We start from the raw sequence: 27,645 nt of genomic DNA on the forward strand, positions 1-27,645 counted from the left end.
GGTTGGCAGCTATTGTCAAAATTAATTCCGTTTATGCAGCTGGTGTTTTGTTCACAAGAGATCCTCCACTAGAAGTGTTTATAGTTTTCATCTCCATTGGAAGCAGCTCTTCATAGAAATACTGGAGGAGTGTTTGCTCAGATAATCCGTGTTGTGGACAGCTTGCACAAAGCTACTTAAATCGCTCCCAATAATCATAAAGCGATTCTCCATCATTTTGTCTTATTCCCAGAATGTTTCTCTTTAATTCGCTTGCTTTTGCTGTTGGGAAAAACTTATCAAGAAAAATCCGAGTTAAATCAACCCATGTATTTATAGAATTGGGCGGTAAGTAAAATAGCCATTCTTTCTAAACAAGATAAAGAAAAAGGGAAAACCCGTAGTTTTATTTGGTCTTCAGATATTCCTTGATGTTTTATGCTTGAACAAACCATATGAGACTATGTTAGATGTTTGTGTGGATTCTCACTGGGAAGCCAATGGAGTATAGGAAGAAGATGAATATGGTTCGTTTTCAGAGTAAACGGGGTTGCGCCTTGAGGAAAAATAATGCAGAGAGGTTGTTGTATGGCATGTGTCATAGTCAAATCGTCTGATCTACCATTGGTTTTGGCGTATTCTCTGCACCTAGTGTATCTTTGGTTATCAGTTCTTCATTTGTATCAAAGGAAGATTATCCTTCCAGATTTAATTCTGGATCTGAATGCTCCAGTTGTTCTTGTTTTCGTTTCTTTCTTTATTCTCGAAACATTTTTGTGTGAATTCATCTGGCTCGAGCTTCGATTTCTGGATCAAATTCTACGAAATCAACTAGATTACTCATGGTCATAAATAAAAAAATAACTTTATTAGTTACTTTAGCCGAAGTCCCCGACAACGGCGTCAATTTTGATAGGTGTCGTTTTACTGTCAAAATAATTTTGGCTTCTTAATAATAAATAAATAAATAAATAAAGAGTAGAGTAGGGAAGCAAGGTTAGTCCACAGGGACTCTGGTGTTTCTGATTGATTTAGATAATAATGAGATAATGTAGAGTTTTGTATGAGATTAAATAGGGGGTTTTAAAAGTTGTTTTTAAAATAAAAGATAAGAATTAAATAAAAGAAAATAATTAATTAAATAAATTTAAAGTGATTTAGAAAAAGAGAAACTTATAGTGAAATTAGCCTTTGGCTTTAGTTTTTGCCTCAAATTCCTATTGATTCTCGGAATAAATTTTTGCTTCGGTTATTCATCGGTTACAGTTTATAGGGCCCAACACCTGTAACTTGTGTTTCTCTCTTGTAAATCGATAACCCAAAATATATTTTTGGATATCAGTCCTTTATGGAGACTAACTACGACTATCGTCGTTAGCGTCAAACTATTTTATAGATCTGAAAAAACTTGACTTGGACTATGTTGCCTCAATGAGAATCGATCTCGTTCTCAATTTCCCTTAACAGACAGCCTCTAAGTGTGTTCACAACTTCCGAACCAACGTCTACTTTTTTTTATTAAAAAGTGTTTTGATTTTAAAAAGATATGTTGATTACCAATCTTATTCCTCCAGAAAATTGAGAAAATAACTCGAAGTTATTTAGTGATTTTCAATCCTCACAATAGAGATTGAGTCATCGCTTTAGCCCTTGGATATGGAGAAATTAGCTAAGTATGACAATCATACTTATCATCTTTAAAAATAAAAATAAAAAACAAAGAAAAACTTTGAAAAAGAAAAGAAAACTTTTATTAAACCAGAGGAAAGAAGAAGAATGATTTCTGAATGTAAATAAGGAAAATATAATTCCTAAAATAAAGAGATAATTCCTAATGAAAATACTTAAACTATTTAAACTAAAATACTAAAAACAAAGATAAAATATAATAGAATATTTAAACTAATATCCTAAAAACATGAGTTTAATTTAAATTCGAACTGCATAAACGTGCAGCTGATCCATTTGTCCTTCTAGAAGCGTTAACTGGACCTTCTATAAAATGTTGACTCATCGCATCGTCAGATGCATCATGCTTGGAGTCATGTCCACTAATCCAGCCTTAATTCCGAAAATAAAATAAAAAAATCGCATAATTCTGTTCTTTTAGTGCAATTTCTAGAATCTAGTGTCATGCACAGAAAATAAATCTAAACGAACAAATTAACTACAAAAACTAACAATTAAAAAATAATTTAAAGTCGAAATAATAACTAAATAAAGCATCTATCAAACCCTCATTTATCAAACCCTCATTTTGATCATAAGAAATACAAGTGCCAACACCATCTAAAATTCGGTCATCAGTGGGATATGAGGCAGAAGTAAATAGTCACGAGCAACCACTTCCATGCTCCTTTCCTACTGCACTCTTGAACCATCCTCCGCCTTCAGAAATCTAATTCTATTGTGTCTTCGCCGAGCAGAAGCAAATCGGTGGAAAAATTTTGTATCATTGTCTCCATTCCTCAGCCAATTTGCATGAGCCCTTTGTTCCCAGTACACTCATCCTTATCGGCCTCCAGATTCAGCTGTAACTTCGTATCAACAATCTCACCCAGAACCTCATTAGTCGGCTGTAACTCCACAAGGTCAGCCAATTTCTTCTGTAACTCGTGAAAAGTGAGTCTTTTAATCCAAAAAATATTTTTAAACTATATGTCCAATCCATGACTAACATGATTTAGCTTTTCAATCATCAAACCGCCAACCTCAGCCCACAACCATCTTATCTAGCAGCAATGGGCAGTGATAAGAGAAAGCATGATCAACATGATGCAAAGAATAAGACGGAAATAAAGCCTTCTACAAATCAGAAGCCACCCCTCTATCCAACCTTCATGAATATTAGGTTCTGCTCACGTTCCACTCTCCCAAGTATACCAAGTCCCAGTAAACCCGATGTCAACCAAACCACACGAGTATAAAGCCTCCCAAAACGCCGTCATCTGCCTTTCACTACGAACCAACCCATTTTCCTTTTCAAAAGAGTAGAGAATTTCATTAAAGTCCCCTATAACTATCCACGGGATATCTGGACTGTCATCTAGTTGCCTGAGAAGGTCCTATGATTCAGATCGTCTACTTTTCTCTAGGGCTCCATAAAAGCCAGTAAACATGCACGAATGACCATCATCATCAGCATTAAACAGAACGTCAATATGAGAATTTGAAAAGGAGCGTAAAACAACAACATAAGTTTGTCTCCACACCAAACAGAGACCTCCACTAGTACCCTGCGCCTCAACCTCCACACCATAAAGCAAAGCACAAGACTTCCTAACTCTTTCCATACGAGAATTCTGTAGTTTTGTCACTATGAAAAAATTTACATCCGGATTTATGTTTCTCAGCATATGCTTGAGACGACGAACAGTCTGGGACACTCCCAACCCCTGGACGTTCCAGCTCAAAAGTTCATTGTACCCGGCTGACCTGAGAAGTCAGGCCTGCCAATATAACATTGTCTCCAGTTTCATTCTCACCTTGATTGTTTGGAGTAACTGGATATCTCCTTACTCTTTTAACTGGATATAACGTTGTATCTTATTTGTTGTTAGACTAATCTGTATGTAGAACTTTAGCCTCTGAACTTCTCAAATTATATTATTGATGCTTAGTTATCTTCTGAATTGTGATTCTTTTATCTGTTTGTACATGTATCAAAAAACAAAGTTTTGAATTCAGTGAAGTGCATAACATGAAATGATTCTGTTGCATATAGTAAGTCAGAACTCCCATGGAAAATGGACTTTTAGAACTCGTTCTCTGTTTCTCTATTGAGCTGAAGCTCACTACGATTATATTTTCCCCTCCAATTGTATCTGATGCAATGCCAATGTACAGCCCTGTTGCAGTTATTGCTCTCTATAGTCCATGTTTATACTTGACACAGCACAAATCCATGCCTCTCCCTTTGTTTATGGTTTTGGTGAGATCTTATTGCTGGAATACTCTTGCAGGATATGATTGAAAATGTGTTAAGAGATAAAAGATACTCATGTTAGAGAGGTGATGACACCTCTTGTCGATGTAGTTGCAATTGATGCAAGCTCAAGTCTTGTTGATTTCCACAATTTGTGGTTGACTCATCAATATTCATGGTAGAGAATCTTATTAATCCATCACTTAAGTTCTTTCCAACTTAATAACAGGCTAAGAAATTTGTTGACATTTATTCAGGGTGCCTGTTTTTTAGCAGCGTGATGACAATATAGTGGGTACTGCATATGCTATGGATCTACTAGATTATGTTCCAAAGGTCTGACAATTTCTGGTCTTAAATCACTTTTCTGATCATATGAGACATATTGATGTGTGCAACAATACTATAGTGTGCAAAATTTTAATATGTTTGATTTTAAAGGGTGGACTGCTAGAAAGTACAACTGTGGGGGATATGGCTCACAAACCTGCATTTTTTGTGCCTGGTATTTTTGAAGCTTATATCTTCTGTTTATTTTGCACGTTGAATTAATTTGCAGATGAATTTTGCCTTTCTGTCTCTCTATCCATTTGACCGAATAGCAGCTTCAGTTAATTAGAATTCATTAACATGTTTTGTCAACATGTCATTATGGATTATATTATGAGAAGCTGTTACAAATAGAATTGTTAATTTGTTTTGCAGATTCAATGTTAGTCTGGAATCTTCTTAGAGAGTTCCGCATTAGGAAGGTTCACATGGCTGTTGTTCTTAATGAATATGGTGGAACAGTTGGAGTAAGTACTATAAATTTCTGAATTGAGAACCTTGAAGTAAGGCAGTTCAACATTAACATGAGAAAATGAGGTTGAACATGGAAAAGTGTTCCTGCATTTGTAAAGTTGAAAAAGATGTTAAAGTGTTTTTAAATCCTTTTATCTCTTGTTAAAAATTCGCTGAGTGGAGTCTGCGATGTGCTAAAATCTTAGCAAATGCGGCAGGAAACAGTGAATATGCATTTCTACCTATCCTTGCGCTTTTTAGGATTGCCCCTTGTATTCTTTTATCTTATTTTCTTATTGCTGAAACAGATAGTCACCTTAGAAGATGTGGTTGAGGAGATTGTTGGTGAAATTTTCGATGAAAATGATTCAAACGTAAGTCTTGCCATATCTTTGATGACTTCATCAACGACTTGGTTCTTCTGCTACAGACTTTAATTCCTAATTATTTAGATTTATTCAAACTGCTGCTTTTCATTACAGTCCAAAACCAGTTAATTTTGTTGATCTATGTCAATTTTCTGCTCAGTAGCACACTTTGCTGGTTCTCTTTTCACGTTTCTTTGGGCTTGAAATATATATATATTTTTTGTGCTATGGCAGGAGGACATCCAGAAGAAAACTGGCCATTATGATGCGAGCAGAGGGAATCTTTGATGTTGACGCTAATACATCTATTGATCAACTCTCTGAAGATCTAAATATCAAAATGCCCGAAGTATGTTACTCGTATTAATTGATATAAATCTTCATGCTTAAGTTCTCATTATACTCGCAAGTTTCAGCTAGTATAGTTGAAATGTTCATGGATACGCACTGAGCTGTTAAAACGGAGTGTCGTCTGTTAATATCTATACTAGATGAAAAGGAGCTTTCAATTGGACCTCCCCTCACACTATCTTATATATTTCTTTGTTTCACTTTGCTGTTTTATAGGAACATCAATATCAGACAGTGTTCGGTTTTGTCTGCGAAGCATTTGGATATATACCAAGGACAGGTGAGAGTATTAAGGTAGTCCTTGAAAAGGAAAATGAAGAAGAAGATGATGAGAATTCTGAAGATGGATCTGATCAACAAGGTCTGAAGGAAAGGCATCAAATTTTTAAACTTGAGGTATGGTTTGAACCGTGTTCCATATGTGTTTATATTGCTTAGCATTGATTTTGAATAATGTCATTGTATATAAATGTTCCCCAATGGTGTGTGGTCGGATATGGACGGAACGAGTGCAGCTAGAATTTTTTTACATCTGGAAATTAATCAGAATCTCTTAACCAAGACTATAACAGTTGAAATTCCAAACATTTAGATATTAGAATTATGAGAAACTTCAGTTACTACGATATTATACTTGTAAATCCGGGTCTTCTACCTTAACGGTGAAAGAGAGGTGATTCATATCCCTTTTCTCGGCAAAATCACTAAAATATGATATTCCAGACTAATATCATGAGATTTATTTTGATATATCTTCCTGTAGATATTTCATTAACCTGACAAACACATGGGCTAGATGATCAGTTATGTCACTAACATATTATTGTGGCCAACATGTTTCTGGTGCAGATATTAGCAGGAAATGCCCGAAAAGTTAGTGCCATTGGATTTGAGCGGATAAACATTGAAGAAGAACTATTACATGCCACAGCAGTAACTCCGATGATTCCGAAAAATCATAACGAGGAAATCGAGCAGTGATGAAGACCCAAATAATGGTAACTATGATGAAGATACATTTGAAAAGAGGCAAGAGGAAGACACCTCAGATCACTATGTAACTGCTGATTATAAAGAGGATACTGATAGTCTCAATGAACAGTAATTAATAATACACTACGTCACTAATTTTCACCTGAACACCCTCCTCTTCCCCTTCCACATTTCTTACAGCTCCGCAAGAAGAGGTAAAGGATTGAAAAACGGGACAAAAAAAAAAGACCAACATTGTACAATTTTTCACAGATGAAGTGAAGTGTCAACATCTGAATCATTAAAGGTGGATACATGCATGGCTGCATCTCTCAGCCGTAAACTTGACAAACTTGAAGTATCAATAACCTGATGCTGATCATGGATACTAGTTTGACAGTAGATAGATCCTTGGGGAGAAGGTCTTGGCTGAAGGATCAATTCGGAATGGAAAAACGATTGGGGTACCTGATGAGGTGCAGCTGGATTGATCCGCTCCGCTTCGGAGAGTAGCCGCAAAACCTCTCTCTCCTGCCTCATTTCCTTGGCTCTCTGCAACCGTCTGAACCTCTCTTGCAAGAGGGCAATCGACGAATGAACGGCCAGGTCACTCTGCCCTCCCATTTGCAAAAACGAAACGAAGCCTACATAGGGTGCTAAGCGATGTGGTATAGGATGACTTGATATTGCTATATTATTATATATAGGACAGTAGTAAGCTTTGGAATCATTACTCTATTCAAAGTGAAGCCATTTAAGTGATTTCTCAATGACGTAAAAGATAAAGGCACGTAGAATCGGCCACTGAAACGTAAAGTTCAAGAAGGCAGAGTTATGTGGAAATAAAAATACTTGAGGTAAAAGTACTTGATAGCAAGAAAAGGGTGAGAAATAAAAATCCAAACTTTGATGGAATGTAGCATTTGGAAGGACATGTTTTGCAGAATAAAAGGATGGTTTATGATGCTCTGTCGACTTGTTGCCAAGAGCTATTGGCCTTTGGAGAAGATAGTGCCCCCTTTTTGGTGGGGGATTTGGTGGGGATCTTATATTATTCTCACCTTTCAACATTCTCTTTTCACTTTGTTGAGAAAGCAAAAAAAGAAAAGAAAGTGGAGACAAAAGTTGGAACAGGGAATATATTTTGGACTTTGGGGTTATAATGTTTTTCACAATGGAACCCCATTTTTTATTGAAAAAAAAAAGCTTTTCTCTCTCAAATTGTATGTTTTGTTTTGTCAGCAAGTAGTTGGATGAAATGGCATCAAAGGCATAAAGCTATTGGATTCGTTTTGTGGCTATTGTTGTTGGAATGCATTTTGCCTTTGAACCCTTCATTGTTGGAAGATAGTGCATAGGCTCAAAAGCAGCCTACCCGGTCCTAGATATCTGATATCAACTTTGGCTACTTACAATTTATCTAACTTTAGCCAAACGAAACCAGTTAAATGAGGAACTGGGTGATGTAACTTTTTTTCTTCTAGTTTTCTCTTGTCTGAGACATCAAATTGTCAATGGTGATGGTGTTGGTAAACAATACAATCTATATTGGTTAAATATAGAAATTCATTTCATTTCATCATATTAACAAATTATGGTTCATGCAAGGTCTTCAGACCCACTTATAGATTCCTAATATCAAGGTTATAAATATTGAAGAACAATTATTCAGTTTTATTGATGGGAACAAGTTTGTTTCATTGGGGTTGCTGACGATGCATCTCTTTTGATTTGAGCAAAGAGATTTTGTTGGTGCAAAGATTGTCGTTAGCCTATGTTCTCTGAGAGAAAAGAGGAGAAAGATAGCATGGGAGAGAAGATGGATAAAGCATGTGAGAACCGAGAAAAAGAGAGAGATGAAGGCCTACGGAAAAGATGGTGAAGAAACCCTTTTCTCAGTTTTAATTAAGGGGTATTCATAGTGGTTGTAGTTGGTTGTATCAGGCATAAGATAATTATGATTACTACTTGTAAGTCAACAGACAAAATAGAATAATAATTAGATCTTAGATTTTGCTATAATATGTCGCATAGGCCTATAAGAGGTATTGTCTATGCATTGTAAATGGCCCGGAGGCTATGATACTTCTATGTCTAGAGGTTATGGATTTCTTGGGAGTTTTCGTTGTAATACCACAAAATTTTGGTTATTGACTGAAATATAATTTTTGAAAGTTTAGTGACCAAAGTATAAATTTGGAAAAGTTTATGGATCAAAAATGGTAATTTTCTCAAAAAGACATTTTATCCCGTAAATGAATAGTTTACCCCAAGAATGGAATTTTCATGCTACGCTGATTTTTGATACGGAGTTTCTATTAAAAGCTATAAAGCGATAAAGTCTTGGAAAAAATTGAATAATCGGATCGAATCAGATTCTTGAGAAATTATGAAGGATGATAGGAAAAGGTTAATAATTTCATTTCCATAATTTAAGTTCGTAGAATTTAACATTGATCATTGGGTTTAAGTTGATTTTCCCTGTTAAATTGGGACCTTTGGATTAAAATGGAAAGATTGTAAATTCGGGAAAACTACATGGGCAAAGTTGGAAAATATGAATATAAGTGTTCATATTTGACTTAGGATGATGCAAGGATGATAAAATTTACCTGTGACATGGTAATTATCATGGATTTTTAAGGGTATATTTGTCATTTTCCATTAAATGAATTTTTAATTCATTTTAACCATTAAAATGAAAAATGTACTTAGATATTTTTTTAGAAAATTCATGAAATTGGTTCATCTTCTTCCTCCTTGGTTGTGACCTCCATAGCAAGGTTAGAAAAATTTTATTTTTCATTTTCAAGTCAATTCCTTTGTTTGATGAAAGCAAGAAATAGAAAATTAATCTACATGAAATTATCTATCATCTGGTATAAATTATTCATTTTTTTCTTGCTTGAAACCTTAGTTGCATGAATATGGTGGATGAAGGGGAGATTTGATTTTAAAGTTTTAAAGATAGATTTTGATGTTATTGATGTTGCATAATCATTTTCATGCTTGTAGGATGATTGAAAACATTAGAAATGGTTAAATCCCAATTCGGCCAAGTCTAGGTTTTTGTATAAATTTTAATTTGGATTGATTTTGATATGGGAATGATTGGAGATATATGGAAATGGTATTTCGAGGTTGAATCCATGCTTGAATCAAAATGAAAACCATGCCTAAAATTACATGGTAGATTCGACTATTGAAGGAAAAATATAGAAAAATTTCCCTAAGGCTAGAAATGATGTGTGAATGATTTTACAAGCTTTAGAATATTGTTTGGACTAATTTGGAAATTTGTAAAGTTATAGGGACCTATTCGCATATTGTGAGAATTTTGGGATTTAAATGGAAAATGTCCAATAGTTGATGTACTAAGCTTGAATGGATTTGTTGGAATACTTGAATATGATATTAGGTGCTTGTATTGAAGTTAAATGGCCAGGGACATTTTGAATAAATTGGAAAAGTTGAGATGAATTCTAAAAGAACTCATATTAGTGGTTGAATTGTAAAATTTGAAAATGTTATGTGAGCTATTGTTGGATATAAATAGTAAAGGACTCAAAATTATATTTTGAAGTGTTAAGGTTGACTTTGATCGTATGAAATGGAATTAGTATCGAATAAGTATCAGAAGGAATTTTAGTAGTTTTTATGCTAATGTGCGCCTATGTTAGTAAGCTACTAACATGTACATTAAAGTGTATATGTTTCATAAATGATGTCTATATAGGTCGTGATCGAAATCGAGAACAAAGCGAGCTAAAAGCTAAGGAAAAGTGCAAAAGTAAATCTTATATCGTTAAATAAAGTGTACAAGATAAGTATATCAAGTGAGTGCATTATTATTTTTTATACTATAGTATATGATTGATATACCTCGTAGAATGTACAAATATGTACCATATAATCACTCCACCTCATAGTATGCCAATTATAACTACAACTCTCAATATGCATACAATGGGCCTTTTAACACAATATCATATACTATTCATTTATCCAAAAGTATCAATAGATACTAACATATCAAAATATCATATACAAGTGTATTTAGGGATGGCAGACGGGTACAACTTTGTGGATTTCGCACCTCACCCACTCCAATTGGGATGGGGATAGGTATAAGTTTGGTGGGGTAATGGGCGGGTGTGGATGTAAAAAGTCATACCCGCAGTGGATAATGGGTAGGTGATGGGTTTGAGACCTTACCCGCCCCGCATCCGCTCGCCCACTGATTACCCCCTATATAAATTTTGGACCATTATGAATTTAGGTCTAATTTTATAGACTAATTTATAAACCTTAAGATTTTATAAGATACAACTTATAATTTAACCAAATGTTAGGATATAAACGTTTTTAGAATCATTTCCAATCTTTAGAATCAATTTTTTTTATCTGACTAGTGGCCGTCGTTCATTGCTTTTCTTTCTGCCGCATTCCTCTGGTAAGCTTTTCTTCACTCCTTTTTAAAGTAAATCTAAATTACATTACATATTAACATTGGTCTTAAGCATTCGACACTTGGATATTCTCATCAAAACTGCCACGTGATACTTTCTTTCTCATTGATGTAAAGTTTTGATTCCAATTCGATGATAAAATTCTTTGAAAAGAGTATGAATATGAATGGATACTCTGTGATATTTAAATCAAAAGGATTGCTTTTAGCTTTAAACAAGTAATTCTTTATGCCTTGGTTTAGGAGCAGTGGAGTGCTTTTTTCATATGATAATAACAAATAATTTGTTGATCTTGTTTACTTTTGTTCGATCAAATGATAAACACCTTACACATTAATAGTGAACAAAAAGCGAGATTGTAAGATTTGTTTCAATCTGCGTGTCTATGATTTAGAATAAAAAATGTGCCCATGAACTAAGATTGTGATGCATGTAAAGTTAAAGTTAAAATAATAAAGCTAAAGTTCATTAAAAAAGAATAGCACTCTCTACATGAAACTAATACTTTGATGCATTTATTGGGATTAAGATGTGGGTTATATATATCTTAAATAACCTGTTTTATTGTTATTGTAATTGTAATTGCAGAATGCATAATGACATAAGAAAGTGAACAACATAATACAACCGCCACCACATCACCATCAATCTCAAAACCAACCACTACGACAAGTTCTACCCCAATTTCTGTTAGTGGTGACAAAAGCCCAAAACAAACCAATGATGTAGATCCTATGGTTTTTTCCCTTAAGTTTGAGACATAAATCAATAACTTGGAAACACTTTATAGGAAAGCGAGTTGGAGAGAAAATAAAAGTTGAATGTAACTACTGCAATAAGCAACTTGTTGGAGGACCAAGAGCTGGGATAAGCCACTTAGTTGATCATACAAAGAAATGTGCCAAAAAAAAATTCTTAGATATTCAACAAACAAGGTTATTTGGAACATGAGCTAAAGATGGCAATTTAGGTAACACTCTTTCCTTGGCACCATATTAATTCCACCAAGATCAAGGGAGAAAAGACTTGGAAGAAATGATCATTTTGCATGAATACCCCCTTAGCATGGTTGAGCATTATGGCTTTAGGAAGTACTCCAAGACACTTCAATCGGGTTTTAAAGTTCTTTGTCGCAATACAACCAAGAAATACATCATGCAAAGGTATGAGACTGAAAAAGAGGGCATAAGTGCATTGTAGAGGAAAACGAATAGTAGGATTACCTTGACCATTGACATGTGGACTTCAAGCAATCAAAGAAAGGGATACATGGCTGTCACGACACACTTTATTGACAATGGATGGAAACTACAAAGTCGAACACTTAGGTAATATTATCTCCTTTGCTTCTTGTTTGAATGTATTTTTTTTATTTTAATTACTCATCATTTTAGAAGTTTGTTCCTTTATGAAGTTTTACTCCTCTTTATTTCATGTGCTTATGCATGTCACATTAATATGATAGGTTTTTGTATGTCCCGGTACCTCACATGGTTGAGGTTCTTACTGAACATTTGAAAGAATGCATTCACTCTTGGAATAATGATATCAGATTGTCTTCTATAAATGTGAATAATTACACAACTAATGATTCTATGATTGATATTTTGTGCCAAGAGTTTCCTTATGGCTTACTTATGTTGCATGGACATTTTCTTCATATGTGTTGTTGTGCTCACATACTTAATTTGATTGTTCAAGAAGAGTTGAGTGATGTGATTTAAAAATGGTCTCGATAGAATTAGGGATAATGTTTCCTTTTGGACTGCTTCAGATAAAAGAAGTAAAAAATTTGAACAAGTAGCTAAGGAAGTGGTTCTTGAATGTACAAAAAAGTTACAATTTGACTGCGAGACTAGGTGGAATTCGACTTATGACATGCTTATGGTTGCTTTAAACTATAAGGAGGTATTTGTTGTCTTGAGTGACCGTGAAAGTTTGTTTAAGAATGCATCACTTAATGAGGATTGAGAAAAGGTGGAGAAAATTTCTGAATTATTGAAAGTGTTTACTGATACTACACTTGTATTTTCTGCCTCAAAATATCCCACAACAAACAATTATTTTCCATGTATTTGTGGGATTAGAATAGCAATGTCAAATTGGCTTTCATCACCTTGTGATTATATAAGAAATATGGTGCTAGTAATGTTGGAGAAGTACAACAAGTATTAGGCTAATGTTAATGGTCTAATGGGAGTGGCCATTATACTTGATCCTAGGTTTAAGCTGAAACTGATTCGTCTCTATTTTGATAAAATTTATGATGAGTTTACTGTCAAAGCTGAAATTGATAGAATTGAGGGTCTTATACGTGAATTGGTGGATGAGTTTGGATATAGAAATGGTAACAACCAAACTACTAAGAGCAAAACCAAATATGTTGGTTTTTTCAATACCAAGGGGAAGGGAACAATGTTGAACGAGTTTGCAGAATATGTAGAGCAAGATATTATGATGTTTCAGAAAAATCTGATTTGGACAAGTAATTGGAAACTCCCAACATATCACTTGTTGATGATTTTGATATTCTTAATTGGTGGAAAACAAATGGAAACAGTTATCCAATTCTCCAACAAGTAGCAAAGGATATTTTGAGTATTCATGTCTCTACTGTTCCATCAGAATCTGTATTCAGCACAGGTGGAAGAGTAATTGGTCCTTATTGTAGTCGACTACTTCTAGAGACAATTGAAGCATTAATGTGTACTTAGAATTTGCTTTGGGCTGATATTAAAGGTAGATCATTTTTTAATCTATGTTAATATGTAAAATTGTGCTTAATTATCTTATTAAAGTTTAGTTATTAACTTATACTAGTTTTTCTTTTATTATATATGTAGGTTCTGGTGAATTTAATTGGAGAGCTTTCAATTGGAGGACATAGAGAATAATGATTGTAATACTGAAGTAAGCAATGTGTAAACTATGGCCTAAAATTTGAGAATGTTGTTCCAAAGAACAAAAAAATTATGTGTTTTTCATTTATGTTTCTATACTTTAATTATGTCTTTTTTATGGTGTTTTATGTATTAAGACTTTAGTTTATTTTAAAATCTATGTTAATCCTTAACTTAGATAATCTTTGGTTTATTTTATTATGCTTCTTAATGGATATGTTTGTTTTATGTTTTGTTGCTTATGTAATTTGGAAGGTTGTTGTCAGATGGATATGGGCGGGTACAGTCAGGTATAGACGGGTACGAGATGGGTAATGAGTATCCAGTTGGGTAGTGGATGCATGTGGGGATGGATTTGAGAATGTACCCACGTGGGCGGGTGTGGATTTAAAAAAAATTACCCATCGTGGGTGGTGGGTAGGTGGTAGATACGAAAATATTATGTGGGTATGGGGATGAGGGAAAGGGTATCCGCGCCCGCCCAACCTGTTTGCCATCCGTGTACATTCTATATGGCACCTATGGTGCACATTATCTACGAGGCACTTTCGAGTGCATATTTATTTACGAGGCACTTTCGAGTGCATATTGCATACACTCGACGAAACTCATGTACCTTGCATTATCATATGTTATACATTAGGCATATGGATTTAATGAAAATGCAAAGTACAAGTTTAATTGATTCATTGAAAGTAAATATTTCATCGAATACTTTACTTTGATTTGATATAAGATGCTTTATATTTGAACTGCTAATTTGCAAGTTACAGCATAAGGAAAATGGTTTGAAAATAAATTTTATATTAAATGTTATTATATGATATCAATATTATGTTTTATACCTTGTTATATACATATGTTTTGATATATTTATTTTAAAATTTATAAAATGCCTAACTAAGTGTATACTTAGCGTGTGACGATCTTCAAGCGTAGGTAAAGGAAAACAAGTGGAGTAAGGAGCTTAGATTGGCATCAATAATCAAATACCACTTACCGATATCAGTAATGACATCCTACTGTAGTTTTAAATTCTAGTTGGCTTGTCTACATATAACAAGTGTATGTAATATTTTAATATGGTTATATTTTTAAAATGGGTTAGGAAAGCTCTTATATGTCTATAATGATTGAATGATTTGGTATAGATTATATGTGTAGACTATAGTAGGGGATATATATAGTTAGAAATACGGATTTTAATGTATGTTATATTAAAATTATATTTTAATGAGTATAAAGATGAATTTTTATTTAAGCAGTTTTTAGGTAGTTTCACTCTTCATATGAAACAGTGTTGAACTGCCATATTGCTACCTGAAATCGGATTTGAAATGTTTGATGATTAAAGTTAAATTTGACGATTTTTAAAGAAATTAAATTTTACCGATCTTCGAATAAGAAATGTTTGATGTGACATATTTGACTCGGATACGGCAAAGGGGTGCTACATTGGTGATCGAATGAGTCTATCCAGAAATTTTGACTAGCGGGGAGATGACAGATTTAAGAGGTTATCTCCGAAAGTATAACAAACTTGGATTAGATGGTAACCGTTGGTAGTCTACTAATTACTTGCAAAGACTCGAAAGCCAGAACCAAATACCTGGAAAATCATATAACCACATGTCGAATAAAAAATGTATCTGTTTCCCCCATGTGGTTCATAGATTGTTTCTAATGACAGATCAAACCAAGCAACTATTCTGGTGAAATCTCACAACTATGAAGATAAACTAGTTTTCTTGCTACACTGGCCAAATTTCAGGGTACCTTAAAGTTCGTTATTTGATGAGATTGTTGTTACTAGGGACTCCAATTTGGATTGGATTAAATTCATTCTAGGATTGGCCCAAATTTCTGGGTACCTTAAAGTTAATTGGTCCATAAGAGTCCAAAGAAGAAGTTAAGCTTTATAAATTGTTTTTTAAGTATAAAAGAAATATCTATAATTTAGCAAATCATCAGCTTCTTTAATTACAAGATTATGAACATTAATGGGGTAACCGCAATCAAAAGAAAATAGATAATTACAATTAAGGTCCAAATCCTTTAAACAATGATTTTTTGTTGTTGTAAAAGCTTCTAAAATTTATCTTATGCAAAATTTACTAAATAATCGACATATATGTTGTCTTCGACATTAATGATAATTAAATTAAACTAAACTCCAATTTTCAATAATTGTTTCTTAAATGCATGCAAACTAGAAAGAGAAAAAATGATTTAATTAAAGAAGGAAATGGTCTCAATCATGACCAATTTATAGTAAAAGGATTACCACTAAAAGTAAAGGGACCAAAAGTTGTCATCATCAAAATGAACAAGCAACAGTATATATACAAATCAGACAGACAGGGGCAATAGCTTTGCAGACCATTTGTTGATGGAGGCCCATTTGTATTGAACAACAAGAATAGATCGTTAGATTAATATGTAAAAGACAAGACTTGATAAAGGCCCCACATCCTTAAAATCTATGTTTGATGTTGATAAGGTCTAATACTATGGGCTATCTTTCATCTGCCACCAATGGTTGTATGACGCTGTCATCTCAACTCATCGTATGAACATGTGAATAGTTGTCATTAACTCAAAGTTAAGCACTTTTGTCGATAAATTATCTTATTGGTCCCTTAATTTTGAAAGTATTCACATTTCGATCTTGGGTACGAAATGGAATTCATTTGATGAGGGATGTATTGTATAGTTTATGTGATTAGATGGTGACGTAACTAGAGATGGAAACATATTAGGTTGGGTTGGGTCGAATTTTTGTCCAACCCAACTCGACTTGAAACATACCCTCTTTATCCGATCCAACCTAACATGATTTTAGGAAAATATCACTCAACTCGAATCTTGATTTGGATTTTGGGATAAAAATTAGTGGTGGATCTAAGAAATTTTTAGAGTGAACACATATATTAACAATGTAATTTTTTTATATAGCTGGGAACAAATAAAATCTCAATGGGCATAATTAGTAAAATAAATAACTATAAAAGAAAATTTGGAATAATTCAAATTTCAAAGTGGACACTTACCCACCCTAATATAAGTGTGGATTCGTTATTGGTAAAAACTCTCATCCAACCCGACCTGGAATATAAAAAAAAATATTTATTATTCTTATTTGGCAAAATAGAGATCTAAATTGAAAAAAAAAAATAGAGAGAGAGTGGTATTGTAGCAATTATCCCTTAGTATATATAAGAAAGTTATACTATTATTTTGGATTGGGTTGGGACAAAGATTTTTTATACTAACCCGAACTTGAATGAACCAACCTTACCTTTATATAATCTGATATGACTCTATCCGAAATAATTTTTTTAAAAACTTGACTCTATATAATTGAGTTAAATTAAAGCCGGTCGGGTTCAAGTCAAATTGTCACCCCTAATATAACTCAATGATTTTGACTTACTAAACTATTTTTTTATTAGATCTTGCCTATATTAACTACAACTAAATACGCACATTTCATACTAGTGATTCAAAGTCGTACCTAAAAATCTTGGAAACTAGCTAGATCGATTGTTTTGCTAGAATTCTTTCGTTTTCTCTAGGTTCTCTATACAATTTGTTGAGGAATTATGGTTTGAATATATTGCGGGTAGTAGGAATACCAACCCATTGAAATAAATCTCTTCATCAAAATTTGAGGTTGAACCAACCCCTTGATAGCATAAGCATTAAAATAGGGCCAAACCAAGCAAGATGAATAAAAAGAAAAGGCAATGCTTGCATTAATTGTGACTCCCCTTATTTATAGGGTGTGAGAAGTAGGGATGTATCGAGATGGTTAGTGGGGTTAGACGACCTCTAGAAATTTCAAATTTTCATTTAATTTGAATATTTTTATTATTATTGATAACTTGTTTTAGCCTCATAAAATTTTAAAAAATTGTCCTCTAACATAAAATGTTGTGTTTGACCCTGATGAAATGTAATTAGCCAAGATTTTAAACGCTAACATAGGTAATGGGGTCACTTTCTCTTCATGTAATCAAACCCTTTTGAGGACCACTTTGGGGTACCAAATGGCTCAAATTAAGCTAGAAATAGATATGCACAAAAGAGAGAGAAAAGAGGGAGAGAGATTTGATGCGTTGGAGGAAAAATGAACAATGAGTTCCCTCCTTTTCCTTTTGGATAGATTTTTTTGAATGCAAATTGACCTATAGTGTTTTCAAACATATGAACCATATTTTGCCTGGAAAAGCTTGGCAGTGATTAGTTGGAAAACATGTGAAGCAACTCAGCAAAAAAGAAAAGAAAGAGACCTTACTCATTAGCATGCAAAAAGCAGCTCTTAGCCATGTTGAAGTTTGACTAGCCACCAACACTTGGGTTTCAAATGATTGTCATTTTTGAAATTTTCTCATATATTTTGTATATGATCGCGCTCTACGTTGCATGTATTTTCCAACTTTACGGTTTCAAACAACCTCTCTCTAAAAAACATACAAACGTAGGATGAGTGAAGAAATTCAAAGAATTTTTTTGGGGTAAATTACATGGTTTCTCACTCTGCTTTACTCTCTCTCCTATATTACTCACCGAACTTTTATTTGTTTAATTTGCTCACTGAACTTTACAGATTGAATCATTTTGCTCACTTTGCCGTTAATTTTTTAACGGCGTTATGACATGGCATAAGAATCAAAACGACCCATTTTGAAAAACTCAAATATACTCTAAAACGACGTGGTTTTGGTGAGTAAAATATGAGATAGAGTAAAGCTTAATGACTCATTATGTAATTTACCCTTTTTCCTTTTCTTCTCCATTTTCTCTCCGCCGTTCACCACGTCATTTTCATTTCGGCCATTGTCGACCGCCATAGATGGTGGCCGTTTGGTCCCAAAATGGGATGGGTCGGTTCGTCTCGACTCCCTGAGTCTGGAACTGATGGTTGTTTCACCGAAAAATATTCTAAAACCCGTGAATTTGGACTGAAATGTTTCAGTTTCCTCACTTTCAATCTCAAATTTGTAGACTTTGGAGCAACTTCTGACAAAATGAATGTCAGATTTGAACTCACGACGTCGAGGCGAAGCGACCCATCCCATTTTGGGACCAAACGACCACCATCCACGGCAGTCAATGACGACATCCGACCACCTTCCACGACAGTCAATGACGACATCCGACCACCTTTTATTTTTATTTTATTTTTTAATTATTTTATATTAAATAATAATAAAAATCAGCTGTTAAAGAGAAAACGAGGGAGTGAGAAAAATGATTCAATTTTTAAAGTTTAGTGAATAAATTAGAAAAATTAAAAGTTCGATAAGCAAAATAGGAGAGAAAGTAAAGTAGAGTGAGAAATGGTGTAATTTACCCAAAAATTTTATATTAGAGGAAGGGAGCATGATTGTACAATAATTAAATTCGAGACTGATGTTAACCAGCACTCTATTCATGATCCAGTTAATAAATTGAGGTTATTTTTATGTTATACAAGTAGAAATAGACGTCTGAGATTATCATATGGTTTTTTTCTGTTGAATATCTTCTTACATATTGACATGAATCTCATTAAATTCAAGATTTATTTTTGACATGACATATAAAAAATCAATATGTTCTAACATAAGCTTTTCAAATATCACATTGTGTAGATATGAGATTTAAACATACGTTAATTGAATGATTGAAGATAAAACTAATATACATGTCGCTGTTATTAGACTTGTGCTCGTGCTTATACAAATAATGTTTTCGACATATAATGTGTGCGTTTATTTTTTTTGAGCAAAATTCATATTTTTTTTTCTATATTTTTAATCTTTTAATCTTTATTTTTTTGGTACAATTTGTGTCCATATTGCCATTACATAGTTAGAAGGAGCTTCTGTAAAAAAACACATTTCCTACTTGACATGGTGTCAATTTGAGAAATAATCTCAAACGAATGTTTTTTATATTAATTTTTAGTGATATTTAGATAAAAAAAACCTTTTTAATACATAATATTTAAATTTATATATGCAATTTTTTTGGGGATAAATATATGTAATTTTTTTATAATTAAACTAAAGTGATTATAAAGTAGTACATGTTCTAAATACTGTCAACAATTTGATAATGAACGCTCAGTCACCTTGCTGCAGTTTCTAGTGCTTGAACTCGTGACCTCTAAGAACAACAATAGTTCCTTTGTATACCGAGATAAGTTGGTTTGTACAAAAATAATATAAATAGTGGGAGTAGTATATTAGAACGCTGAAATTTAGAATACTTCAATTTTAATTTCTTCTTATCAAACACACCTTAATGAAGTATGGGATTAATTATAGTTTATACTGGTAATGATACACTACGATATCGACTGATGTATATTTTTTATTTTTTATTAAGAGGATGAGGTTAAATTATTAAGTGTCAATTAATGTTGGTACAAGTGGTTGGGATTCATGAATTTGAATTTGTAAGGTTAAGTTCGAATCCTACCACCATCAATCTTGGTGGACAATATGTAAATTCCTTTGTAAATCCCAATTAGATCTTAAGTATGCTTTGGCCATGAACTGGGGAAGTCACTTCTGACCTAAGCTTTTTTATACCAAAAAAAATAATCTAATCAAAATACATAATTAAATAGATCCGTAGAATAATGATAATCAAAACAGAAAACCCCCTTCTCACTAATCATATCTTAATTTATTGTTTAAAAAATCACGATATTAATTATTTAGCTTGTTAATAAAAATATTTAATTTATTTTTCAAATACAAAATCTCTTTAAAAATTCTTTTCTTCTCTCTATCTTTTGACCTATGAACCCCTCTTGTCCGGCCTGTAGAATTGGCCACCACCTTCATGAATACGCCCTCTTCAATTTTTCCTGTACCCCACGACACTTTAGGTAAATTATTTATTTTGTATCTCATTTATTTTATGTCAGCTATTCAATTATTTTTTTAATAAAATTATATCTAACGTTACGTTTTACTTTTATTTTTGTCATTGACCATTAATTCTTCACTAAAACTCAAAGGAAATAATATGTCATGATATAATAACAGTTTTAGTCCGAAAACTTATACATTTTAACTATTAGATCCTAATTCAAAATAATTCATCAAATTTAATACCATCTTAAATATATGAGTCAAACTTTAAATTTCTCATTCTCCTTTTCAGTTTTTTTCAATGTAAGAAAAGATAACGGCATACTGTCACACCGACGAGAAACTATGAAGACGACCACCACGTTCACCATCGACCACACCCTACACTTGTCCACCACTATTTCATATGCTGAAATGCCATCTGTTTTCTCAAACAAATCTTGGATCCAACCCAAAAAATTGAATGAGTAAATCAGAATCGTTTGATTACTTATAGTCAATTATAAATATTAACTTAATATTAGTGAACGAATTAGAACTATACCGTGTCATGATATTATTCCTGTTAAATTTTAACAGAAACTTAATGATTGATGACTAAAATTGAAATAAAACATAGCCTTAAGTATGATTTTATTTAAAAACCAATTAACTCATCAGAATAGAAACACAAAATAAGTGGGATACCAAATAAATAGTTTACCCTATTTTTTAATTATCAATATATCCTCACTGTTCATATTTCTCTCAAAACAATTTTTTTTTCAATTTATTATATTTTTAGTGAAAAAATAAAATTAAACCACAATTGAAAATAAATTTTAAATGATTACATCAACAACTTTTACAATAGTATAAATGCTCTCTCGTGGAGTATATGGTATAAATATATAATTCTATATTTAGAAATATAAATAAAACTATAAAGAGTATGGCAATAAAAGTGTATCCTTGCAAAGTCAGGATTTCAGCCTATTTCCTGTTGCACATTGGTATACAAAGCTATTACAAAAATCTTGGTTAAAAGACTCACTCTTTTACTCCCTGATATTATTTCTCTCAATCAATCCGCTTTTGTTAAAGGAAGGAACATTGTTGATAACACTCTTTTGGCACAGGAGCTTGTCAAAGGTTATGGTAGGAAGACTATCTCACCCAGATGCTCTTTGAAAATTGACATTCACAAGGCATTCGATTCACTGCATTGGGGATTTGTTTTGACGGTTCTTAATGCTATTGACCTTCCTCCTACTTTCATAAAGTGGGTTGAAGCTTGTTTTACAGGAGCTCGGTACTCTATCTCGTTCAATGGAAGTCTCATAGGATAATTCAAAGGAGCCAAAGGCTTACGGCAAGGTGATCCAATCTCACCCCTGTTGTTCGTGCTGTCTATGAAGTGTTATCCAAAATTCTCAACAAGGCTGCTCTTCGAGGTATATTCGGATTTCACCCTAGATGCAAAAAAATTGGTTTAACTCATCTCACATTTGTCGATGATCTCTTATTTTTTGTAAGGGGAATGTTGAATCTGTTGTGGGAATTATTAGTGTTTTGGAACACTTTTATGCTATTTATGGCCTTAAAATCAATGCTCAAAAATGTGAATTCTATACTGCTAGAATATCCCCTAGGCAAATTGAGGAAATCAAGCGTATTACTGGGTTCAATCAAGGCTATTTACCAGTTAGATACCTGGGAGTTCCTCTAGTTTCTAGGAAACTCTCTGACAAAGATTGTGTTGCTCTCATCGATAATATTAGGGAATGTCTTCATCAATGGTCACGAAGACACTTGAGCTATGCTGGTCGATTAGAGCTTATTAAAATTGTCCTGCTTAGCATCACAAATTTTTGGTGAAGGTAGTTAATCCTACCCCAATCTGTTCTTCACAGAATTGAGCAGCTATGTTCACGGTTCTTTTGGAAAGGTTCGGACAAGGCAGCTTCGGGTGCAAGAGTGAGCTGGGGAAAGCTCTGCCTACTTAAATCTGAAGGGGGTTTAGGACTTAAAGACATAAAGTCCTGGAACAAGGCATGTATGATGCACTTGATTCAGAAGCTGCTTACGGGTAATGGTTCTTTATGGATAGCCTGGATTAGGAGTTATATTATTAAAAATTCAGATTTCTAGAATCTGGAAATTGGTCTTAACATGAGCTGGAGTCTCCGGTGTATGCTTAAAATGAGGTCTCAAGCTTCGAATGTTCTTTCAATGGGAGCTCTTACTATCAAGGACTGTTGGCTTAAATCAGAAACAGGAGGATAAAAAAATTTGGCACAAGTTAATTTGGTTCCCTCTCCATATCCCTAATTTAGCATTATAACCTGGATGGCTTTGCTAAATAAACTTCCAACTAAAGATAGATTGATTGGAATGGGAATTTAGATTGATAATCAATGTGTGCTTTGCAGTGACTCTTTGGAATCTAGGGATCACTTATTTCTTCATTGTCCTTTGTCTAGCTCATTATGGGATTCAGTTTTACATCTAAATGGAATTCGAAGAAGACCATGCTCTTGGGATGATCACATATCTTGGGCTTGTGCTACATGGAAAGGTAAATCCCTTCTCGTCACTATCATGAAGCTTGCTTGGACTTCTTTTACTTATACAATATGGGAAGAGAGGAACAAAAGGGTTTTTACAGGCTGCTCGAGATCTTTTGAAGCTTTGTTCCATGCCATTCAAGATACAGTGGCTATAAAATTACGGGGGAGGAGCATTAACAGGAAGGATAGTGTGAATATCTCACTTTGTAATCAATGGGTATAGTTTATTGAAGTTTTTTTATTGTAAACATTGATTGTAAGTTCTTGTTACTGTAGTAAGAACTTGCTGTTTTTTGTAGCAGTTAACTGCTCTTTGGATAATAAAATTGATTTATCCAAAAAATAAAAGTGTATATTAACATGTAAAGTGTGTTTAATATGTAAATCATATCAAGTTAATATTACTTTTAATATCAATGCAAATTAATTATGATAAATATATTTATTCGGCTTTAAACATATATTATTAAATAATAATTATAAATCTTAAAATTTAACCTTCATAGACGTAAAATATACCTCAATGATAACTTAATTCTAAAAAATGTGAAAAATTACGTTAATTTGCAAATTTAGTAAGGTGCATGTCATCCCCATGGTCCTCAGCAATCTAGACCGTTGATAACAATTAAATCGGCGATCGAACGTTAAATGTTTGAGGAGAGTTATCTCCTTCAAAGACAAAATACAACCCACGTTTGAGCCATTCAAGATATTCATTTTTGCCTACATGTATATCGGAAAATCTAAATTTAGCACATTGGAATTTTCAAAAATAAAATAATATTTCAATGAATAAATAAATTCAGCGACGCTGAGTTTCTGTACTCTTTTTTAATGATTATGTAATATTTAAATAGTCAAAACTGTTAGAATCAAAATCGAAAATCAAGCAAATTATATTGCCTTAATTCTCTGTAACTTACTTTCGAAATCTATCTGTAAAAGATTTAACATTCTCTGTTAAGTTTTACTGAAAATTATAAATAATCTCCAAAACGAGAAAAAATTAACATTTAAAGGGACTTTCTTTTTCCTTTATATAAAGTTGTGTCGGTTAGAAATGAAGGTCAGAGGCATTACAAGAAGCGAAGCCAAGTTTTCTCGGGAGACAAACAGAGCTTAAAATGCTGTAGTTTCAGCTATCAGTGAGCAGCTTTGCAATTTAAAACTCAACACTCAAAAAAGATATACTTTTGGTCGGTAAGTTTAATGATTCTTTGTTTGGTCTACTTCCACCTTTGAATATTGTTTTTCCAAAGGCTTAATTCCCCCCCCCCCCAGAGATTATGTTAAATGTAATTGTAATTTTTTAAATTATTGCTATTTTTTTCTCGAGAAAATTTCTTGGTTTTCAGTTTTGAAAACTTTGGACTCTTAAAAATCTTTCCTTTTAGGCTGGGAATCAAGTTCCAAGTTCTCTCACTTTATTTTAACATTTCTGGTAGTATTTTTTTCCTTTAATAATCTAATATGTTTCTTTGTATGGAAAAAGAATATTTTGTGTTTAATGATTATATTTGTTTGCCATATTTAGTTTCTTTGCAAAATAAATTTTCATTTTTTAAAGATTTTTTTGTGTTTTTACCTTCTTGTTGAGTGGATCTGCATCCCCCCCCCCCTGAATACATAGATTCACTGCTTTTAACCTAACAGTCTACTTAGATGTCATGGCTGAGATTTGGATGTAATTATTATTATTATTATTATTATTTTCTGAATAATTAATATAAATATATATTTTAAAATTTGCAGTGATTAAACAGATGGAATTCTCGGACTATACACAGATATTATTCAATAGAATCAACAAAATTGATCCGGAAAATGTTTCAAAGATCATAGGCTATATTCTTTTGCAAGACTATGGTGAGCAAGAGATTGTCCAGTTGGCTACTTGCCCTGATATAGTCATGCAGGAGGTCATTTATAAATCGAAGCTTGAACTGCAGCATCTGCCGTTCAAATCCGTCTCGCCCCCGATATCGCCTCCGATGAACCCCATCCCTGCTCTCGAATTGCCCTCACAGTTCACTTCCTTTTCGCCTCCTGTTTCACCATCAGTTTCCTCCAAGCTTTTTCTGTCCCCTACAAGTGTCCAGGTGACACCTCCGTACTGGGAACAGCAACTTGTTGCTAAGCATAGCCCGGATTTTACGGCATCTGGTTACTTGGATTCGATGTCCAATCTGCAGGCTCAAACTCAACAATTGAGTCTGGAAGATCCAATGGAGTTTGTGGAGAACGCCGGGTTTTCTATCGCCAATCATGATGTTAAAGTAGGACGTCGATATCAGAATCCGCACAACTTCCCTGTTAAGACCTGTCATTATTTCAGCAAAGGGTACTGTAAGCATGGAAGTAACTGTAGGTACTTTCATGGTCAAGTTTCGGATGGCTTCCCTCAAATGTTTATCCAGAATTCGATGGATACTGTTGGTGACAATCATGTTATGTCACTTGAGAAGTTAGAGGTCGAGTTAGTCGAGCTTCTGAAAATGAAGAGAGGGGATCCTGTTTCGATTGCATCGCTCCCTCTGTTGTATTATGAGAAATATGGAAAAGTTCTGCAGGCAGATGGTTATCTCACAGAGAGTCAGAGACATGGTAAAGCAGGTTACAGCTTGACAAAGCTTCTCGTTCGATTGAAGAATGCAATTCGAGTCATTGACAAGTATGATTTATGAATTATGTTCTAATTTCGCACCGAAAAAAACATATTTAACTTTGAGGATTCATTCGATTTGTTCTTTCGTGATTGAGTCGCAGGCCTCATGGACAGCATTCTGTCATTTTGGTCGAAGATGCACCGAAGTACATGGAAAATCAAAACGATAGAAATGATCCTGGTCCGATTGTAAGCGGATCACGACAGATATATCTCACATTCCCAGCCGAGAGCTCTTTTAGTGAAGATGATGTCTCCAACTATTTCAGGTAACATGATAATGGAACTCTTTTGCAGGCTTAATTGCAGTCATATTCGATGTTCCAAAGTTTTCTGACTTTCCCGAGTTTATGAATGCAGCAATTATGGACAAGTCGAAGATGTCCGTATTCCCTGCCAGCAGAAACGGATGTTCGGGTTCGTAACCTTTGTTAGTGCAGATACTGTGAAGATGATTTTAGCCAAAGGAAATCCACATTATGTCTGTGGGGCTCGTGTTCTTGTGAAGCCTTACAGGGAAAAACCAAAGCTTGTTGACAGGTAACGATAATTGTTTCTCCTCTTCGTTTCTGCATTCGAGAACTGTGAATAATAGTGATTTATATACGAAGATTTTATGTTCATGCAGGAAGTACCAGGAAAGAATTGAGTCTCCGATGTTTTATTCTCCCCATTATATAGACATGGAACCCGAGCTTCACTCAAGTAATTAGCTTCTTTTGTAACTTTCTTTAGTCTGGTCTGGCAAATGCCATCTATTTTTCTTCAGGAACTTAACACAGGTGTTTCAATATGAGCTCCGTTGCCCTTTTTTATTCAGACGACGATTTAACTTCATCGACAAGTCCGATTTCCGAGTAAAATAACTGTACTGGTCTGATATTTGTGATTTCTCAGTTCCGAGAGGATATGCAACGTCTAGGCTGTACAAGAAGCATTTTGTAGAAGATCCTGAGCAATTCTTTCAACCTCCGAGGAGGCACCTTTCGGAGATTCATTTGGCACAGAAGCCTCTGGCGAATCAGTCCTTTTTCGCCCACTCCATTGACGGGTTTAAAGTCTCGGAAGGTATCGAACTTTTCTACATTATCAGACCTCTTTAATTCTATCCGATGACATATCTTCTCCGCTGAGCAGATCAACTCGGTTTCCCATCAACCAATTTCAATTTTCTGCTGGAAGCTCTCAACACTGGCACTGCATCTGATGGAAAAATAAAGCATGTAGAGACAGACAACAATGACCAGGAGAGGTATAAGATCTTAAACCTAAAACTACACATATTTGTCATCTTATCCATCGGTTTTAATGATCGTTTCGAATGTTCATTCATCTGCAGCGATGGACTCAATCTGCCAGATAGCCCCTTCGCTCCTGCTATACCTAGCGGCATTTCCGCTGTCGTCTAGGCACAGACAAATAGAGGAGTTAGTTAGGTTACCAGTGACAATCTGCTAATCTATACATAAACAAAGCACTTTTACGCCTTTTCCGTTACTCGTTCTTTTTTACATCTCCCGCAAGTACATAATATCCGGACGAAGTAAATCTCCGATGGATCGATCTGCCCCCTCTGTTGATTTCGAAGCGGCGGAACGAGAAAGACATGACACATAGAAGCAATATATATAAAGAAGGTTCTACACTTTTTTTTATGTTAAAATCACTTGAAGAAGGCAAGAGAGAGTATGGATCATTAGAAGAGGATGTAATATATGTCTTTTTTTAGGTGAACAAAAGAAATATAGCAGTGTACAGAGAGTTTCAAATGTGTTTGAAGTCACTGTAACACTAGCAATAGAATTGAAATAA

General features: G+C 33.9%; 2 protein-coding genes and 1 long non-coding RNA gene across 4 annotated transcripts; 2 read left to right on the forward strand and 1 right to left on the reverse strand.

The window, feature by feature from the left end:
• Positions 1-239: 239 nt before the first annotated feature.
• LOC120126572 lies at positions 240-27,077 on the reverse strand. Its single transcript, XR_005516465.1, has 3 exons — positions 26,929-27,077; positions 2,485-2,489; positions 240-251 (listed from the first exon to the last, which is right to left on the reverse strand). It is a non-coding gene; the product is annotated as an uncharacterized LOC120126572 (long non-coding RNA).
• LOC120126571 (DUF21 domain-containing protein At1g55930, chloroplastic-like) lies at positions 4,200-6,340 on the forward strand. Its single transcript, XM_039144730.1, has 7 exons — positions 4,200-4,240; positions 4,346-4,409; positions 4,610-4,701; positions 4,996-5,061; positions 5,290-5,404; positions 5,623-5,802; positions 6,256-6,340. Exons 1-5 carry the CDS (start codon positions 4,214-4,216, stop codon positions 5,341-5,343), a joined length of 303 nt encoding a protein of 100 aa, XP_039000661.1. The 5' UTR covers positions 4,200-4,213; the 3' UTR covers positions 5,344-5,404; positions 5,623-5,802; positions 6,256-6,340.
• Positions 24,215-27,645, forward strand: LOC120126569 (zinc finger CCCH domain-containing protein 18-like). 2 transcript variants are annotated; one of them, XM_039144728.1, is made up of 8 exons: positions 24,215-24,368; positions 24,921-25,839; positions 25,929-26,102; positions 26,194-26,373; positions 26,462-26,538; positions 26,731-26,901; positions 26,971-27,085; positions 27,173-27,645. In XM_039144728.1, the coding sequence occupies exons 2-8, from the start codon at positions 24,932-24,934 to the stop codon at positions 27,240-27,242; spliced, it is 1,695 nt and encodes a 564-aa protein (XP_039000659.1). In that variant the 5' UTR covers positions 24,215-24,368; positions 24,921-24,931; the 3' UTR covers positions 27,243-27,645. The 2 variants fall into 2 exon arrangements, with proteins under 2 accessions (XP_039000659.1, XP_039000660.1); XM_039144729.1 differs by having other exon boundaries at positions 25,935-26,102.

This window comes from Hibiscus syriacus, unplaced genomic scaffold, assembly GCF_006381635.1.
Source record: "Hibiscus syriacus cultivar Baekdansim isolate YM2019G1 unplaced genomic scaffold, ASM638163v2 tig00110458_pilon, whole genome shotgun sequence".
NCBI lineage: Eukaryota > Viridiplantae > Streptophyta > Magnoliopsida > Malvales > Malvaceae > Hibiscus > Hibiscus syriacus.

Coding starts and splice junctions, on each gene's coding strand:
- LOC120126569 (XM_039144728.1), top strand. CDS start 24,932: ATGGAATTCTCGGACTATACACAGATATTATTCAATAGAATCAACAAA. Junction 25,840..25,928: donor GCAATTCGAGTCATTGACAA/GTATGATTTATG, acceptor TTCGTGATTGAG/TCGCAGGCCTCATGGACAGC. Junction 26,902..26,970: donor CGGGTTTAAAGTCTCGGAAG/GTATCGAACTTT, acceptor TCCGCTGAGCAG/ATCAACTCGGTTTCCCATCA.
- LOC120126571 (XM_039144730.1), top strand. CDS start 4,214: ATGGATCTACTAGATTATGTTCCAAAG. Junction 4,410..4,609: donor ACCTGCATTTTTTGTGCCTG/GTATTTTTGAAG, acceptor TTTGTTTTGCAG/ATTCAATGTTAGTCTGGAAT. Junction 4,702..4,995: donor AATATGGTGGAACAGTTGGA/GTAAGTACTATA, acceptor TTGCTGAAACAG/ATAGTCACCTTAGAAGATGT.